The following is a 17,862-nucleotide window of genomic DNA, read 5'->3' on the forward strand; positions in this document are numbered from 1 at the left end:
GATTCTGATTTCGATTTCGAGTGGCAGTGGCATTGGCAGTGGCAGTGGCAACAACATATGCAACAGACAGACATGACTCTGTTGTTGCTGCTTCTGCTGCTGCTACTGCTGCTGCAAGGATCGGCGGGGTCTCCTGCTACTCCTGCTACTGAATCATGTGTAAAAATCTTAAGTGCAAACAATTGTACGCGTTTATCGTGTCTCTGGGGCGACGACCACCATTGAAGCTTCCATCCACGGGATCTGTAGGAGCACAGAACCCCAAAAGATCAGAGAGAGAAAGAGAGAGGCAGAGGCGGAGACAGAGGCAGACTGACTGCCCCATGAGCTGCGGTCTGCCAGGAAGAGATTCCGTTTAATTAAGCTTCGATTTTTGTTCTTTTTGTTCTTTTGGTTGTTGTTGTTTTGGCTGTGGAAATTGGTTTAAGCGAATTTTTGGAAAGCCCTTAAGGTAGTCCCTCGATTGCTGGCCAAAAATATCCATCAAATTGATCAATGCTCATAAATCATCCATATGATGTTATAAAACTTTTTGGCTTTGACTTTTTGGCTGGAAATTGGCGGCAGCGAGGGCCTGGTCGTGGGCCTGGTCTTGGGCTCTTTGAAAATTAGTTTTGGTTTTGCCTTTTGCGTCCGTTATGCGCGACCAAGACGACGCACGCTGCACGCTGACCCAATAATTATGCCCCATACCTTAAGAGATCCCTCCCCGCGCTCGTCTAACCAACGAATCATCCATCGCAGCATCCATCCTCCCAAGAAATTGAGAGTGAAACGCGGTGCGCAGACATTCTATAAGATACATTTTTGGTTTGAAGAGAGAGAGGGAGGAGGAGAGACATGTGCCCCGCGGGCGAGTAAGAAACATTTTTGCTTATCAGTTTACCAAAAAGATAGAGCCTACAGTGTTTCCATATTATTAAGAATACTCTATTAAATGGCAGGACGGGTGTACATATATATTGACTAGGATATGCGATGGGACATTTAGGAATAAATACATAAATAATAGATTTTGTTAGGGAATAGGATGATACATTCGAGTGAACTTTAAGCACTTTTCGTTTCATAGATCCCGTTTACCCTGCATTTATAGAGTATCAAATACCATCGATACTCGTATCAGCCCTCACCCTCGAAGCCCCACTTAATATTTCTCTCTTTTGACTAATGTACAAAATGATTGGATGAATTATAATTTTGTGATTGTTATTTTGTGGCATAGCACGCGACACACACAGAGTGAGGCAGCGATATGGGAGAGTCGATCGGCGGGCCGGCGGGCAAATGTCACACCAAGCAGCCGCCAGAGAGAGGGTGCCAGAGAGGGGGAGCCACAGAGATTCATACGTTTCATTTTCGTCTAGACATCTTCTAAAGAGGCTTTGCTTTGGGGCTCTTTGGCTCTCGGATTGACCGGGCTCTAATCAATTTTAAATGTGTTTTTGCGTGTCAATCGCTTGTTTGCGTGTGCGACTTTTATTGATATGCTTTTTGGGGTCTCTCTCGGGCTCTTTGGTATTTGGTTTTGATGGTTTCCAAGGCATTTTGTTGGCTAATAATTATTCCCCAGACTATTGCCTTGAAGTCACTCTAATGTCTCCTCCTGCCTATCTCCCCTTCCCTTCCCTGCCTATCTTTGATAGTTTCTCGATTGTTTCTCTTTGAGTGAAATTCATTTGATTTATTGCACAAATTATGGAGACAGAGACCAGAGCCTGTACGACTGACTGTACGATTGGCCATTATGCAAGACGAACAGTCAGCGACAAATCAGCGACAAAACAGCAGCAGCAGTCTCAATCGTAGCAACAGTCGCAGTAAGACATGAAAGCCAGACTATCTATGGATTAACCGAAACAGAAGATACCCTTCTAGAACGATTCCATAGCAACAAAAAAAAGAGGATATCTCTAGCTTACTCTCATGTGTTCTTGCTTTCCACATCCATTCTTTTGTTCATGGCAGACCCCATCTCTAATCATAGTCACAATACCCCACCAATCGAAGGGCATCAAAAGTCTGTTTTACACTTGTCGCTGGCGCATTTTTACAAATTTGGCACGCTTGACCATAAAAATGGTATTCGCATAAAAAAGTGTGAAACTGCAAATGGCGACGCCATCGATAGACGACGGAGCAGCAGCGCTGCTCCTCCATCTGCGTCTCCATCTTCGAGTGAGTTCTTGACTCGTTTTGGTATCACCATCGATTAGCATAGTTTGTCTCTGGCTACACCAGATACAAATACAAATACAAATACAAATATATCTATGACAACTGCATTAGGACACACCATATAGTGGCCACACTTCATGGAGAAGAGAAAGGCGGCGGCGGCACACAGATATTGTTGATAGGGGTTGCAGAGTGCAAGGAGTCAAGGAGGCGTGGCCGAGTCGCACGCGTTGCAGCGGAAGTCCAACTCATTTGGCCAGAAAGCGCAGTGGATAGCGGAAGGGATTTCTCTTTTTAAAAGCATCCTGGACACACGTCCGTGTGTCCCCAGGACAACCCAGCGCGACAGCCACGGCAACGACAACTTCATTGATATATTGTTTTGCGTTTGTTTTCCTCGATTTTTTTTTTTTTTTAGATTTCCTGTGCGCCTTTTGGCTGGCCTTTTGTTTGGCCCCACACACAAAAAACATCCCATAAAATGTAATAAATTTTCTTGAATATTACACGAGTGTTTCACCCTGGAAGGGGTTTGTATTTTTATGTACTTCCATCTTTTATTGAGCAGCATAAGAATTACTATGATTCCATAATTAAAAACTCGTTCGATCCATAAAAAAAACCTGCTATAGAAATATTTCAATGTTTTCCAAACACACAAAATAAATACAAATAAAAACAAAGAAAACCCCACGCAGCGCCATCTGAAAATAAAAATCCATAAAAATCAATAAAAATCCATTGATTGTTTAATTTCTTTCATAGTATTCTTTTTGGGGTTTTATGGGGCTACAAAAAAGTATTTTTCTTGGTTAGGGAATCACAATAAACCATCGATGGAAGCGGAGTAAAGTGGATGACTCGATGACTGTTGAAAGTTTGATGAAGTGAAGATTGTTTCGCCCGATACGATATGATTATTCCTTATAGAGAGAGAGCGACAGCGACAGCGAGAGAGTGAACGCAGAGGGGTGATTGGCCATTAAATACCAATTTGTAGGCAATCGACAAGTCGTAATAGGATTTAGTCCCAGCGAGCCCTCCACATCATATGATTCGTTCCATGAATATACATATATGATTTGATGTTATTTTATGATGATTTTATGGCGAAAAATTCTGTTGAGGGAAATGACATAAAGATGGAGAAAAGCGCGTAATTGGCATGAATATTTTTAATTTATAGATCTTTTAATTTCAAGTGGAAAAGTAGCCACAAATTTGCATCATAAAGCAGCACTCATTGGACGGTAAAAGCTTCCCTGTTGGTGTCTCTTCAGCCATTTGGTTGTGCATCAAAGTCCCAAGAAAAAAGAACAAGAAAATATATTTATATTCCTTAGGTTTTCTATCTGATGATCTTTAACTTATAACTGTTTTCACACGTCTTCCAAAATCCCTTGGCTACGTGACTGGAACTCCTTCTTGGCAGTCACGCGCATCCTTAACACTTGTTCTTTCTCCCCCATGAAAACATTTCCAACAGGAACAGGCAATTTCCACACGCTTTCCAGTGAAAACGGAAGTCCCTGTGGCCACAACATGGATAATGGATAATGGATATTCCCTGCCGCTAATAAACATCTCCACACGTAGTCGGAAGGTAGGAAAAACCAAGAAAATTTTCTTTTTAATTGAGTTATGAGCCAAAACAAGGCACTAGCCCACAGGTCCAAAAAGATCGATTACGATCGAGTGCCCAAAAAAACAACAACAATAATTGTGAACAATGTTTTTCCTGGGAAACTCTCGAGAGAATTGCACGTGCAGCCACAGCCAGCAGCCAGCAGTCAGCAGCAGGTAATTTCCATGGAAAACTGTCTGGCAAGGCGGAGAGGAGTGAAAGTGTGACACCAGTAACGAGATGCTTATCCTGCGACCCTATCCTTGTTATCCTTGCAACGGGATTAAGATTGAGGAGCCTGTACAGGTGGCGCCTAACGGTGCTTCGAGTCATAATAATTTTCTTTATGCGTGGGAGTTTTCGAGAATAACAAATAAGAACAAAATGAATAATTTTCTACTCCATTATTAGTCTATTTTTTGTTAGTTCTTATAAAATTCTTAGTTTCCTAAATTTATAGCCCTCTCAAAAGGAATACTCAACAATCTATTGCATATTTATGTACGTTTTTCCACAGATATACAAAAACCTGATAGTATTCCAACACCATTGCTGATCTACATATTAAATGCCTCCAGGGTAACCCCCTGCTGGCTACACAGCCCACAGCAATCCACAGAACAACTTCTACTCAATATATAATTGAAAAACTGCGGCTTTCCCCAACTGCATTTCATTAGACTCTCGTTCTCGCACTCGCTGGGAAAACTACAGGCGAAAAAATCTCAGTTTCAGCAAATGAACTTTTACCAGTTTTTTTTTTCTTGGGTTGCAAGTCGCAATGGCAGCAGCAGTCGATGCTGCAGATAGAAATGCGAGTGCGACTCAATTATGAGGAATGGTTTTTGGGTTTTGGGATTCTCTAAGCCCGAAACACTGGCCGCAAACATTCGCATCAATTATGCATACGACAATGGCAGTCGGGGGATGTAGCAAGAGCAGCAACAGCAGCAGCAAGGACTCTGGATCCTTGGACCCTCTGTACCCAAAGGCCATGGCCCTGGCATCACAGTTTACCGCATGGCAAATTCGACGAATTTCCTGCGGTTTTCACAAGCATTTCACTTGCCTGCAACTTTGATTGCAACGAGGAGAGGATTCGGACTCCAACGTGGGGGGACAGAGGACAGCAGGAAGGGGTAAGGGGTTTCTCCCTCTTAACCACAAAACAGCATTGGTCTTTGGTCAAATTCAATTTATTGTAAATGCTGTGCAAAAAGGATTTGTTTCTGGTCTGCAGCTGTACCGACTCGAACGACAGTTTGTTCGTCTCGTTAAACATGGCACATCCGCATGTCAAAAATGTCGCACAAAAATCAAACAGAAACACACAAGTCCACAAAATGGTGGAGGGTCAGACGGTGGCAGGAACTCGGCAACGTCAGCGGCAATGGCCCTCGGTTCCAGGCCCCAAAGATCGCGAGGGCACAAACGAAAAAAACAACAACAAGAAATGAACAGAAAATCGAACGAACCCCCCAGTCGCAGTCCCAGGTTCCAGTTCCATCCAAAACTCAGGAACAAAACCCCTGACAGAAAGAAACCCCAAGCAAAACCCCGAACCGTACAAAAATCGAATAAGAAATTAGCAATTCCGATGCGATTTTATATATTGTTCATTCTCATTGTTGCTGCTGTTTGCTGCGGTGCTTGCGCTGAGCTGCGGTGCGGTGCGCTGTCGCTTTTGACGATCAGACGATCGCGTTTTTATTTTTATTTCATTTTCTATTTGCCCCTCCCCTACCCCACCCTCTGTGTTTCACCTTTCTCTAAGTTATTCCAGAATTGTAGTTTTAGGAGGGAGGCAATCGATCGACAAACGAATTGGATTCTCTGCTACCTCCCGAACACACCGCATGCAAATGACAGCCAAACCATCGACAAGGAGAGTCCCCCGGCAATGTCTAATGTCTGACTAACACTCAAACATATTTAACCAGAGGTTAACCAACAGTTAAAGGCCCACTTATGCCCCACTGAATGTTGGCCATCAATAATACTCCACCCGTACTCCCCCGTACTTTCGGCGGGGTAATATTTCAGTCAGGCAAAAGTTTGCGTGTTTTGCATTTCTTATACGTTGTATGATGGGACTTGTCATTACGGACGGAAAAATTGTTATATTTATTTTAATTTGGGTTTGTTTATTGGTCGTCTCTGGAATTATCGAGGAGAGTCAGGAGGGAAGCGTCTTAAATATATATTAACTACTGATTTATGAAATTTACTTATCAAATGATTTTCAAAACCCAAATAAGGAAATGTTTTCAGCAATATTTTATATTAATTATAGTACATTCTTTATTAAGGGGGACAATAAAAGTATATTAAGAACAAATGCATAAAAATAATTATCCAAAAAAAGATTATAAAAAATCAACAGACATTTTTTTAAATTTGTATAAATACGAGTATGAAATAAATCAGATAAAAGAATGATTTCATTAAATAAATTTCAATAAAATTTCATTTGTTTTGTCATTAAAAACATTTCAAAATCATGTTAAAACTCAAAACTTTTCCATAAATATGAAAGTAATTTCTTCTATTATTTTTCGTACATTTTTCTGACACACATGTATGTACTATGATATTTTCCATTATTTTTCTGTTGGCGCCACATAAATAACTCATAAAAAATCCAATGCCCGCACAATTTCTGCCTTTAAAATATTTTTTACGATCCCTGTCACACCGTTAGCCTGCGACCTTCAACCCACGACCCTTCCGTATCAGTTTTTTCCCTTCTTGCAAGTCAATAAATTAATCAATTTTCTTGGGAAAACTGCAGCTCTCACACCTACGAAACGCACACAGGAAAAACAGTAGGTTCGAGTACGAGTATGAGATCTGTGTAAAATGATTTGTTTGACACCGATACGCAGTGGGACACACACTTTTCCTTTCCTTTCCTTCCCCCGAGAGCCTTCGCAGAAAAGGCAGGGCTCTGGCTCGGACTCTGCTCTGTGTTGAGTATCTGTGCAAATGATCGGGAAATTGCTTGGACAAGTTTCTTGTCGTCGCGCCAAGGAGCAGGAGTCTCGCAGCCTCGTGTCGCCTCTCCAAGGGGCAGGGTATCGCCTGTGTGGCCCTCTGTTTTCCCTGTTGCCCCTCGAGTGGTGGCATCATTAACCTTTTCAAAAAGATTCAAATGTCAAACGTCATGGCCACTTATTGATTGTTGTTGAATGTTGACTCAATGCCTGCCGCCTGCCCCTGTTATCTTATTAGAACAGAAGAGTGGCAGAAGTGGCAGAAGAAGGGGGTATGCCACACAGAACAGGAACACCAAAAGGGGACGCAATTATCACCCCCGCGCATCAAGAGACAGACGCATAAAGCAAAACGTCATCGCACGACAATCGCAGAGTCATTGTCCACTCTTCATTACGGGACCACGGGGACACGGGGGTCCATTGATTGTGTTAATGAATAAGCAAAAACAAAATACAAAAGGATGCAACATGTAATTCCCTTCCGTTTGAAACGTATCGTTTAGAGCGGGGATTAATGATAAATATTGGATATCGAAGGAAATCCAAATGGAAAATGCAATTAAATGACACGTTTCTATGAAATTGGATGCAGGAAGAGGGGGCTGGGCTTTGATTGAAAGCTGATTTCGATTGATTAATGCTTGAATGGCTCTTCGTTTTTCTACGAATTAACAAGGATTTAATCACAGAAATCCCCAATTTAAATGGATTATTTATTTAACATTTTCGTGATAATTATCAGGAATTAACAATTATAATGGTTATCATGAGGGCAATGAGCTGCAGCATCCAAGCCAGCCCGTGGATCGATTTCAAATATTTGAATGCGCTGCTTTGTCGTTATCTACAACATATCACTGCTTGCAAGCAGTTCAAAAAAGTTTAAAAAGTAGCTTGGCAGTGCAGCCAGATCACGGAAAAACAAGGCATTTTCATGCTGCCACTTCGATGTAAAAATATCGCTTCATCATTGCCACCCCAACAGGGCTGCCATAAGGTTAAATAAACACTGCAGTTCAAATTTAAAATTCCAAGAAAATTACTTCTTATTGGGGCTCCAAGGATATGTAAAGCTTTAAGCTAGGAAAAAGCTTGTAAGGTTCTTGCCGCTGTCCGACTGCTATTTGATTAAGAGATATATAAATAGAAATCTCACACTAAAAGACAGACAGTACGCAATCAATGCTTGAATAATTTATACAACCAATAAATCGGTATAAGAAAATAGAGGGGAAAAAAACCCAACCAAACTCAACATTTGGTGTGCCGAAAATCTTCATTCTTCACTCGATAAACCTATCAGAGAGATACAAATCAAAGATATATCGCGTAGAAAACGCCTCCCCCACCACCCCTTAATGACGCATTGCAACAGGACGCAAGGACTCTTCCATCACACCGGCAACAGTTTTCTTAACAATGCCGCAAATCCATTCCCATGGCAACTGAATAGAAATTCCGCCGTTGTTGTTTATTTTGGATACAAATTCAAGCCAATTCGGGCAGCCCAAAACAAAATACAAATCTCAAAATAATCTCGTCAAATATATAAGTAGAAAAACAATAAACACCGTGAAAAATGTGTCATTTTGGGGCCACATTTTTATACACATGATTCCGTTCGATCTCTAATCCGAGAGATACTTTCCGTAAATTTATAAACACAAAACAAAAAACCCACAAAAGTGTGTGATGCCAACGATACCGAAACGCGACTATAAGCCAAATGGCGGTGGCAGTGGCATGGCCGGTGGCCAGCGCATGGGTGGTGGCGGTGGCAAGAGTTCGGGCATGGATTTCCTCATCGGCACCGAGGTCACAGAGATGCAGCTCAAGTGGCAGGACAATCCCTGCCCGGCACCGCCCTGCAAGCAGGCATTTTGGTGGGCCAGCCAGCCGAAACCGATCAAAATCAAGGGTTGTCCCAAGTAAGTAGATGCCACACATCCAAATCGGGGGGGACACATCCCCCTAGCTGTTGGGGTCAATGGATTCCCGAGCAAGACTAGAAACCGAAAGTCATAAATTGCGTAAATAAATTATTAAACGCTTTCGCGGGGTATGGCGCGGTGGGGTTCCTCCACGGGTCAACACAATAGACGGACGGACACGCAATTAATGGAAACTTTCGTGTGCCACAAAAGGTGGTAACAATAGAACTAGCACGCAGGATGATTTAGGGGACAGAGAGGCAGGGTACTTTTTTTACGAACTGTGTGCAGCTCGTTGGGTGCTTAAAAAATACACAAATTGACGCACAATCATAAAAATATATCAGAAATGGGAAGATAATGACTGAAGAATGGGAAGTTAGGGGGTGGGTGCGTAGGTCTTGGGTCGGATTAAGGTCAAATTAAGGAATCTCCATCTTCATTTGCCTCCTGACCTTTTCCTGGTAGAAGAAATTTGATAAAGGAATTAAGAACATTTTAGGAGGTTTTAGGGACAATAAATCTTCAAAACTATTAAAGAAGGGATAAATCTTAAAGGATTAATTACCGATTCATAAAACCATAAAAGATCTGCCATTTCTAACACAAAACCCCTAGAGGAAAATATGATATTCAATATATTGTGTTTTTCCTATGTACAAATTCATAACTGAAAGGAAAACCCAAGAAATATCGTCTAATTCCAATGTATAAAAAAACGAAAAAATCCTCAGGAAATCGATAGTATTCCCTATCCTAAAACCCCAAAGAGTAGGAAAAAACGAAAAATCGCTTAAGAGTAATTTCTATTCCCAAAAAATCGATCAAGTAAACCGAAACTAAGACCAGAGTTTCCTATCGCCTATTCTAGAACCATAACCACAGTAATTACAGATTCTCCATCTTCATTGGCCTCCTGACCTTTTCCTGGGAGCGCTTTCTTATCGAAGAACCTCCTGCTGTATCTGAGAGAGGCCCCCCTACGAATGCCGCGAAATCCACTTAATTATGCTTCAAGTGACTCTTTAATTTATCGTCTTATCGTTTATCGCGATTGACCTTGGCCATTGACATTAGTTAGCCCAAAAGTGAGGAGAAAAGAAGGATTTCCTGGTAAGAAAAACCACCCACCCACATGACTAATTCAATGTCAAATTCATTGGAAATGCGTGGAGTCATCTGCAGCGCAAAGGAGGCGCCACGGCAGAAGGAGCAGAAGGTGCCACAGGAAAAGGGGCGACACTTGGATAGCGAAATTCAAGGTCCCACCAATGGAAATGGAGACCCAAACACACGACGATTCTTATGCAAAATTTCTTGGGATTTGGCGGCCTGTTAACAGTTTTCGCATTATTATTGCAACACCATCAAAGGAGTCCCACACCATACACACTTTCGGGCACACTCTGCTGACCAAAGCGGCATGGGCATGGGCATGCCACACACGAAACTTTATCGAGTCCCCAGGCCGAAGAGTCGTCAGTCCCCTGGCTCGGACCATCGCGAGAGGTCCTTTGGTCATTTAGCTTTCGCCACTCGATTCGTGCGGTGGTACAACGCGTGTGGCACTCCGCAAGAGGCAGGCGGAATAAATACTAGAAAATAAAACGAAACAAAGGCAAAAATATTGATTAACTTTTTCCGGTGTGTGTGCCGTGTGGTGTGTCGCGCCCCAAGGGCCATAAGGCTATAAGTGGACGGTGCGGTGACCGGCAGCGTCCGTTCCTCAGCGGAAGGGAGCGGCAGGAGCAGCAGCACCAGGCAGCGGTAAAAAAAAAACAATTTTGGAACAATGCCAGAGACGAGCAGCAGCAGCACCAATAATCAGCACGAAGATCACTTTCCCAAGCCGCAGCAGAACTTTTCATTCTCCAGCAGCTATCCCTACGCACCAGGACGCACCACCACCTCCAATTCCAACTCCTACAACGTGCAACGCTATCAGAGTCCCTACAATTTCCAGCACGTGGTGACGAACGCCTTCTCCGTGCTGCACGCTCCTCATCCCTCGGAGGATCTCGTTTTCAGTCCGCGACCACAGCAGGCCATTGTGCGTCCCACACGCCGACAGGAGGTGCCGCTCGAACCGGAACCCTCAGAGGATCATGTAGATCCACCTAGATCCTTCTTCTCGAGGAGCAACCAGGAGGTGCGCAACTTTGCGGATGAGCTGAGCCACAAGCTGCGTTTCCTGGCGCCGGAGGAGAACTACGGCGGTGGCTATAGCGGCGGCGGCGGCACCGCCGGCGCCTGGCTGGCTGCCCGACACTCGGGCGAAATGTCACAGCGTCCGCGCTTCGAGACGACTGTACCCACGGGCATCTTTCTGCCGCCGCCCCACGAAGTGCAGATGCTACCCGCATCGATGCTCCGGCGTCATGTGTATGCCTACTCCTCGTATCCCATGATCCTGCAGAGCTACTACTCAAAGGACCCCCTCAAGTCGCCCAATCCGGGGGAAAAGGAGAACAAGGCGGTGACTGCCACACGATTGAATGGTTTTCGTGCCACCGCTGCCGTTGCAGCAGCCACTGCGGCTGCGGCTCCAGTGGCAGCAGCCCCCAAAGCCCCAAAAGCCCCCTCCACCGATCCAAACCAATCCCTGGCCGGTGGTCTCCACATAACGAAGGCCCAGTTCCAGCAGCAATTGCAGCAACGTCGCGGCACAAGCGACAAAAGGTAATAAAAGGCTGTAGAAATGTAGAGGCACTCGGGCACTACAGTTTCCACCCCTGAAAATGTAGAAATCCCCGCAAGGCAGGAGGTTTCCTTGCCGGATTGGCGGTCATCCAATGGTAGTAAAGTGTGCCGTACAAATATTACCATAAATTCGAATGGGAAGCGGACTCTGACGCGCCCTCCTTCGACCTCCTTCTTCCTTGGATTCCTTCGATCGATTCTGTGGGTTTAACACTTCAATTGGAAAATGTTTTTGTTTTTCAATTCATTTGGTCAATTTTATTATTAATTTATTAAGCCAGAAAATTGGGGGTACGAAAACAAAGAAAACTAAGGAAGAAGACTGGCGGAAAATGATAGGGAAAACCTTGCATAAAACAAGGACAAGCAAACAGAAGGACAATTGGGAGCGGGCGGAGCCACTCCACTCGTATGTTTTTCGTGTCGTTTGGCCAGAAACCCTTAAATAATTTAAATCTAGATTTCGTAAACAACGACCAAAAAAAAGAGCAAAGCAACGACAAAAAATAGTGCCACAAATTGAGGGGGAAATTAAGTTCAATTGCCACACCAGCCAGCACCCAAATGTGTGGCAGGAAGGACATGGGACCGACCCAACCTGACCCCTGCCTCCTGGCGCCGGTAGTTGTGTCTCTGGTAAATGGTACCGCCACACAAATGAGTCTCCACATTTGTATGATGTTAAATATGTGAAGAAAAAGAGAGGTTGATTAAGTAAATATCATTTTTATGACCTCTTTAGAGTAGAATTTCGACTGTAATTTGTAACAGAAATATGAAATACAGAAGATAATAGGCAGAATATATAATAAAGTAAGTGTGGTGTAAGTAAAAGAAGAGATAGCCAGTACGTACTGGCAGTAACAAATAGAATAGTAACAAGTGATGGAAGTTCACTGATGGAATATTTTTACAACGAGAAAAGAAGAACAGTGGAATACGAGTATAACAAACACTCAAAATATGTAGTATATTGGATTTACTATCAGTAACAGTCGTAATACAGAAGTTATCCGTTCATTTGTGGGAAGTATTTTAGCCGAATCACCGAATGGCCAGAATACAAAGCTTCTTCTTTGAGAAACACTCACAAAACTATCTACGGCACAATTCTATTCTCTCTTGTTCCTCTACAACTGCACTGCTGATTCACTCAGGACAGACCCAGACCCAGAGAAAACCCTGCTGTTAGTTAGAGCTTAAACTTATAGGTACATGAGGCCGGCTGCAGCCAGACCAGACATTCGCCCGACGTTCAATGTCTAACTTCCGCCCAAAAAGTGGCTACAAAAATTTGCATAGGTCACGAGTTCACGATCCAAGTTCCTCCATGTCTGACACAGGGAATTGTTTGGATTCCTTTAGAGGCGAATACTCGTACATAGAAATTAGCAAGTCATAAATAACTCACCAGAGCGAGATGCAAAAGGAGTTTTAAAGCTTTAAAACTCGAGGGAAATCGAGTAGTGCTTCTCCATTTGACCCAAAAGTGTAGTGAACTTCGGTGGGGGGTTGGGTTGGGTGTTCGAATTGATTCGAATCGGAGATGACTTGACAAGCAGCCCGCCTGCTGCTGGTGGGCGTTGGGGCGTTGAGAAATGCACAAATTTGATGATTATCGCCCGTTGGAGGAGGGTGCAACAGATTTGGGAGGCCTCTAGAATAAAGAGAGAGGAGCGTAAGCGAGCGTTGAACTGGGTCGAGGTTCTTGCCTTTAATTGATGGGAATACTCACCTTTTTTTTCTGTCGCCTCCACAGACCCATTGTGCCGCCGCCAGAGCCTTACAAGAACGTCATGTACGACCGTCGTGTCATAAAAGGCAGCAACTTTGGCAACGCCTCCATGGTGGTAAGTGGCTTGTCCAATCGCCAGGCAGGCAGTCCTTCGGCAGCCGTGACCCGGGTATGATCCACTTTCTTATGTGTGTTTGCTTCACAGACGGATGTGGATCCCTTCGACAAGGCCGCGGAAATTAAGCGACGTAATATGCTGCGAAAGCGTTCGATCCAATGCAGAAACCAGCGGAATGTCCTGGGCACACCACCACCAGTGAAGGGCCGCAAGCACGAGACCATTCAGACGGAAAAGTATTTGGAGAAGCTCGTGCAGCGTCCGCCCGAATTCACGGTGGACACGCAAACGGATCTGTTCCTGGAGAAGCCGCCAACGCCGCCATTCGTTGCCGCGAAGGTGGGCGTCGATGTGGGCACCGAAATCGGCGAGGGCGAGCTATTCCACTTCGATGCCGAGGCCCAGCCCATTATTGATGTCCTGGTTGATGCCTGCATCGAGCAGAGCATGCTGGAGGTCGCACACGAGATGGAATTGGACAGTTTGCGACGCAAGCAGGAAGAGTACGCCAGTCACAGATCCCTCCAGAGATCATCCTTGTACAATTCCTTCTTTCTTTTGCAGATTCCTAGCCCAACGCGAGGTGGAGCTTGCCGAACTGCGGCGCCTGGAGGCTGAGGAGATGCGCCTGCGTGCGGAGAAGGAGCGTCGCCTGCGGCAGGATGCCATTGCCAAGGAGCTCGATGCCGAGATGCAAAAGAGTGTGACGGCAGCCAAGCTGCTGCAGGGCCACATTGCCAGCTTGGTGCCAGAGGTCCTGGAGAACATCGAGCCAGCCAGCGATGCCGTAAAGAAGGAACAGCTCATGAAGAGCATCTGCCCCTGGCTCTCAGCGGAGGTGGCCGAGGAGGTGGGCCACATTGTGGACTCGCGCGAGATCCTCACGGCCATCATACAGGAGATCATCAAGCAGCGGGCGGAGGTTTATGCCGGTTATCGCGATGCCTCGTCCGAGCCGACGCCACGCACGCCCGACATTTGCGAGGAGGAGGGCTGCATGATCGACGAGATGGAGGCGTGTCCGTGCGAAACCGAACCCGAAGAAGAGTGCCCCGAACCGCCGCCCGAGCCTCCGCATTTGTGAGCACATCGCAAAATGCTGTAAAATGAATTATTTTGTTTAAATTTAGTTAAGAGTTTTAAGTTGGTAAAAAATGGCGGCCCCTCCCACACACACATACCTACCTTACCCAAAAGTACCGCTATGATGGACAGACAAGATGGAGCACGCACCCGACGCTTTGCGGTTGTGTCTGGCGGTGGTGTCTGTCCCTGGCGCGCACCGCAGCAGCTGGCTGCCAAACACAATTGCAGTGCGGCGGCGAAGTTTCAAATTGTAACTAAATATTGTTAAAGGTTTTTATGTTATTAAAAATGCAACGAAATAAAGCTCAAGAAACCACGAAAACAAGACGAAAATCTTTTCACTCGCGATTCAAGTTACCGCAACTTCCATACAACTCTGAATAACGAATATTTATCGATTTATCGATAGTAGAATTTCGAGGAACTGCCAACTGCATTGTGCAGCCACAGGTTGGCATCCCTGTGACGTCATTTGTTTTTCCCTAATTTGTGAATCACCACAACGAAATTATTAGTTTTCATTAGTTTTCACGGCTGCCACAGAAGTAGCTGCCCCAAATCACAATGTTCTCCAGCGGCCCCAACTACAACAAGCTGAAGACCAACCTGCGGTTGGCCCTCAATCGCTTGAAGCTCCTGGAGAAGAAGAAGGCGGAGCTGACGCAAAAGTCCAGGAAGGAGATTGCAGACTATCTGGCCACCGGAAAAACAGAGCGTGCCCGCATCCGAGTGGAGCACATAATACGGTATGACACATGACACAAACGCTATAGCTGGTAATCCTTCACCACCACAGATATTTACTTGTTGTCCCCACAGCGAGGATTATCTGGTGGAGGCAATGGAAATGGTGGAAATGTACTGCGACCTGTTGCTCGCTCGCTTCGGTCTCATCACCCAAATGAAGGAACTGGACTCGGGCATAGCCGAGCCGGTGGCCAGCCTTGTGTGGGTGTGTCCCCGGCTGCAGAGCGACATTGCGGAGCTGAAGATCATCTCGGACATCTTCATCACGAAGTACGGGCCACAGTTTGCGGAGCACAATCGCACTGCCACCGGGGATCACTGTGTGTCCGAGAAGCTGATGCACAAGCTCACCCTGCAGGCGCCGCCCAAGCTGCTGGTGGAGAAGTATCTGATTGCCATCGCCAAGAACTACAACATCGAGTACGAGCCGGATCCACAGGTGATGCAGGAGGAACAGAAGCCCGAACAGCATCATCTAATCGATCTCTCCGATCGGAATAATCTCAGTGGTGGGGGTGGCGGCATGCCTCCGCCACAGATGGGTTTCATTGGTTATCCGGCTGTGCCGCCGCTGCCCAATATGCCGGAGCCGCCCACAAGCAAACCCTTCAATTATCCGCCATTTGGTGGTGGTGGTGGGGGAGGAGGAGGAGCTGGTGCCTGTGCTGGCCCACAGCCGCCGCCACCATTTGCCTACAACATACCGCCCAATCAGCCGCCACAGCAGCCAACGATGCCATCAATGGTGCCTGGCAAATGCGCGGAGGAGAAGGATCTGAATACCAATTTCATAAATGTAACTACCATTCTTTTTTGTATATTTCCCCACTTTTTGGCATGTCTTTGCATGATTTTTATGGGCTATTGCAGCGGGAAACTAACAATACGGATGATTCGGGCAGCCCAGATGAGAATATTCTGGTAGGTTTTTCCTGTAGCTTTATTGTTGCCTCTACTAACATTTGATCGTGCTTATCGTTCCATCACTTAACTGCCTTTTCTCTGGGGTTGAATCTTCTCCTTCCTCCGCCTTTGTCTCTCTTATCTCTCTGTGTGACGTCAATGCGTGTAAGTCCGAACATCCCCCACAAAGTGATTCATAATCAATCCCCCTGCCCAACACAAACACCAGCATACCTGCATGCCCCTCTACCATATTTGTTGATTTTTATTTGCATTTTGATTTCCCGTTTTTTTTGCTTGACAGCGCCCTAAACCCAACAATGATCCGCCGCCACGTTATACCTCCATTAATCCCGTCAACCTGCAGGTCAGGATCCACCGAAACTATGGATAATTGCATTCTTAAATCTTCTTTTGTGCCTCTCGTCCGCAGAATGCCAACAAACCGAAACCACAACCGCGCTCAAAGCTGCCACCTGGTCCACCCACACTACCCAGTGCACCGCCTGCCTGCCTGGACCTTCCATCGCTGCCCAATGTACCCCTGGATCTGCCAGACATTCCCCCAGGGCCTGCTGGCAAGAAGGAGGACGAGGATGAGATCGATTTCGATGAGCTGTCGCGTCGCTTTGAGAATCTCAAGAAGCGCAAATGAAATTGTTATATGTTTATTCTCGATCCTGTACTCTGTTTCACATAAATAATCACGTATATATATGTCCACTTAAAAGACCTCCTCATTCTCCACGACCTCTTTGAGTTCGAGAAGTTCCAGCAGACCCTTGCCCTTGGTTTCGTTGCGCACCAGTTCATCAATCACGCGATACTGCCCAGGATCAATCAGCAGCGTCAAATGCAGCGTAGACTCCTCCCACTCCTCGTGCTCCACTGCGTTGGCCAGCTTGACGACAGATTCCTTGAGCTTGCCGCCGCCTTCTTTGCCCGCAAAGCTGACGCGCAGTTTCATGCGTGACCGCTCGATGGGCAGATGCTCGCGCAGCATTTTGATGGCCTCCAGTGTGTTCTGTTTGGTGTTTTTGTTCATCTTCACCGAAAAGTGGGCGTCCTTAAGGGACTTTTCAATGATCGAGGACGAGTAGGGCCGACGCGTCTCGGGATTGACGCAGAGAGCAGCCACACTGTTGACGATGCTGTTCAGCTGCGTGTCTAGCACGCTCTGGCGCTCCTTCTCCGAGACCTGAAGTTCGCCCTTGCTCAGGATTTCCTTGCAGATTTCCGTCTCATCTGTCTTGTTGAAGGCCTTCTGCAGCTCATCTTTCTTGGCCGCCTGGCCCTTGGACACGTTCGTGAAAACCGTGTGGGTTTGCAGCACCTCATCGATGTCCTTTTCGCTGAAAGAGGAGATATGGTCAAGGAACGTGTTCCCGTGCGATGGACTTCAGCCACTACTCACCTGTTGCTGCGCCACGACAGGACTTTGTTCTTGTAGCAGGCAATCTCGAAGCGCTTGCCGCCCTTCTTTAGCCTCACAATGGCCACATTTGTGAGGCGAATTTGATTTGTGGGTGTGAAAATTTTGGACATGATGAAATTATAATAAATTGTTTGAGATTAGCGATGAGCGTTTGCAAAAATACAGAATTACTTCGATACATTTAAAAGAAACTTTTCCTCATTTATTAACCCAAAACGGCTATTAACCTTTGAAGAGATCTAATGTCACACAGAAAACTTCGTTTTATTTTCCCTATTGGCCCTAGCTATCTCTGAAACTTGCATTTTCCACCAACGATTTGTATCAGCCGCAGCTATCGTTTTGTTATATCGCTGGCCGCACATCTCTACTGTATCTGTATCTCTACTATGTCTCTGTTGTTGTTGGA

The 17,862-nt window shown here is 45.6% G+C and overlaps 3 protein-coding genes across 8 annotated transcripts; 2 read left to right on the forward strand and 1 right to left on the reverse strand.

Moving 5' to 3' along the window:
* The first annotated feature begins 8,368 nt into the window (after positions 1 to 8,368).
* LOC111069511 (radial spoke head protein 3 homolog B) lies at positions 8,369 to 14,693 on the forward strand. Its single transcript, XM_022359611.2, has 4 exons — positions 8,369 to 8,726; positions 13,189 to 13,279; positions 13,370 to 13,785; positions 13,847 to 14,693. Exons 1-4 carry the CDS (start codon positions 8,491 to 8,493, stop codon positions 14,364 to 14,366), a joined length of 1,263 nt encoding a protein of 420 aa, XP_022215303.2. The 5' UTR covers positions 8,369 to 8,490; the 3' UTR covers positions 14,367 to 14,693.
* Positions 14,694 to 14,821: 128 nt separating this feature from the next.
* Positions 14,822 to 16,731, forward strand: LOC111069498 (IST1 homolog). Of its 6 annotated transcripts, XM_022359588.2 has the most exons (5): positions 14,823 to 15,114; positions 15,188 to 15,911; positions 15,986 to 16,036; positions 16,323 to 16,385; positions 16,452 to 16,731. In XM_022359588.2, exons 1-5 carry the CDS (start codon positions 14,933 to 14,935, stop codon positions 16,671 to 16,673), a joined length of 1,242 nt encoding a protein of 413 aa, XP_022215280.2. In that variant the 5' UTR covers positions 14,823 to 14,932; the 3' UTR covers positions 16,674 to 16,731. The 6 variants fall into 6 exon arrangements, with proteins under 6 accessions (XP_022215283.2, XP_022215285.2, XP_022215280.2 ...); XM_022359591.2 differs by lacking the exon at positions 16,323 to 16,385 and having other exon boundaries at positions 14,822 to 15,114; positions 16,488 to 16,731; XM_022359593.2 differs by lacking the exons at positions 16,323 to 16,385; positions 16,452 to 16,731 and adding an exon at positions 16,189 to 16,247 and having other exon boundaries at positions 14,822 to 15,114.
* LOC111069499 (ribosome maturation protein SBDS) lies at positions 16,636 to 17,781 on the reverse strand. The gene is made up of 2 exons (XM_022359594.2): positions 17,433 to 17,781; positions 16,636 to 17,370 (listed from the first exon to the last, which is right to left on the reverse strand). Exons 1-2 carry the CDS (start codon positions 17,561 to 17,563, stop codon positions 16,743 to 16,745), a joined length of 759 nt encoding a protein of 252 aa, XP_022215286.1. The 5' UTR covers positions 17,564 to 17,781; the 3' UTR covers positions 16,636 to 16,742.
* Positions 17,782 to 17,862: the final 81 nt, after the last annotated feature.

The sequence above is a fragment of the Drosophila obscura genome, unplaced genomic scaffold (genome assembly GCF_018151105.1).
Source record: "Drosophila obscura isolate BZ-5 IFL unplaced genomic scaffold, ASM1815110v1 contig_1, whole genome shotgun sequence".
Taxonomy (NCBI): domain Eukaryota; kingdom Metazoa; phylum Arthropoda; class Insecta; order Diptera; family Drosophilidae; genus Drosophila; species Drosophila obscura.

Bases quoted from the DNA above. Each gene is read 5' to 3' on its own strand.
- LOC111069511 (XM_022359611.2), top strand. From the start codon at position 8,491: ATGCCAACGATACCGAAACGCGACTATAAGCCAAATGGCGGTGGCAGT. The intron at 13,280-13,369 runs GTAAGTGGCTTG...TTTGCTTCACAG, and splicing joins TTGGCAACGCCTCCATGGTG to ACGGATGTGGATCCCTTCGA. The intron at 13,786-13,846 runs GTACGCCAGTCA...TTTCTTTTGCAG, and splicing joins TTGCGACGCAAGCAGGAAGA to ATTCCTAGCCCAACGCGAGG.
- LOC111069498 (XM_022359588.2), top strand. From the start codon at position 14,933: ATGTTCTCCAGCGGCCCCAACTACAACAAGCTGAAGACCAACCTGCGG. The intron at 15,912-15,985 runs GTAACTACCATT...GGGCTATTGCAG, and splicing joins TGAATACCAATTTCATAAAT to CGGGAAACTAACAATACGGA. The intron at 16,037-16,322 runs GTAGGTTTTTCC...TTTGCTTGACAG, and splicing joins GCCCAGATGAGAATATTCTG to CGCCCTAAACCCAACAATGA.
- LOC111069499 (XM_022359594.2), bottom strand. From the start codon at position 17,563: ATGTCCAAAATTTTCACACCCACAAATCAAATTCGCCTCACAAATGTG. The intron at 17,371-17,432 runs GTGAGTAGTGGC...CTCCTCTTTCAG, and splicing joins CTGTCGTGGCGCAGCAACAG to CGAAAAGGACATCGATGAGG.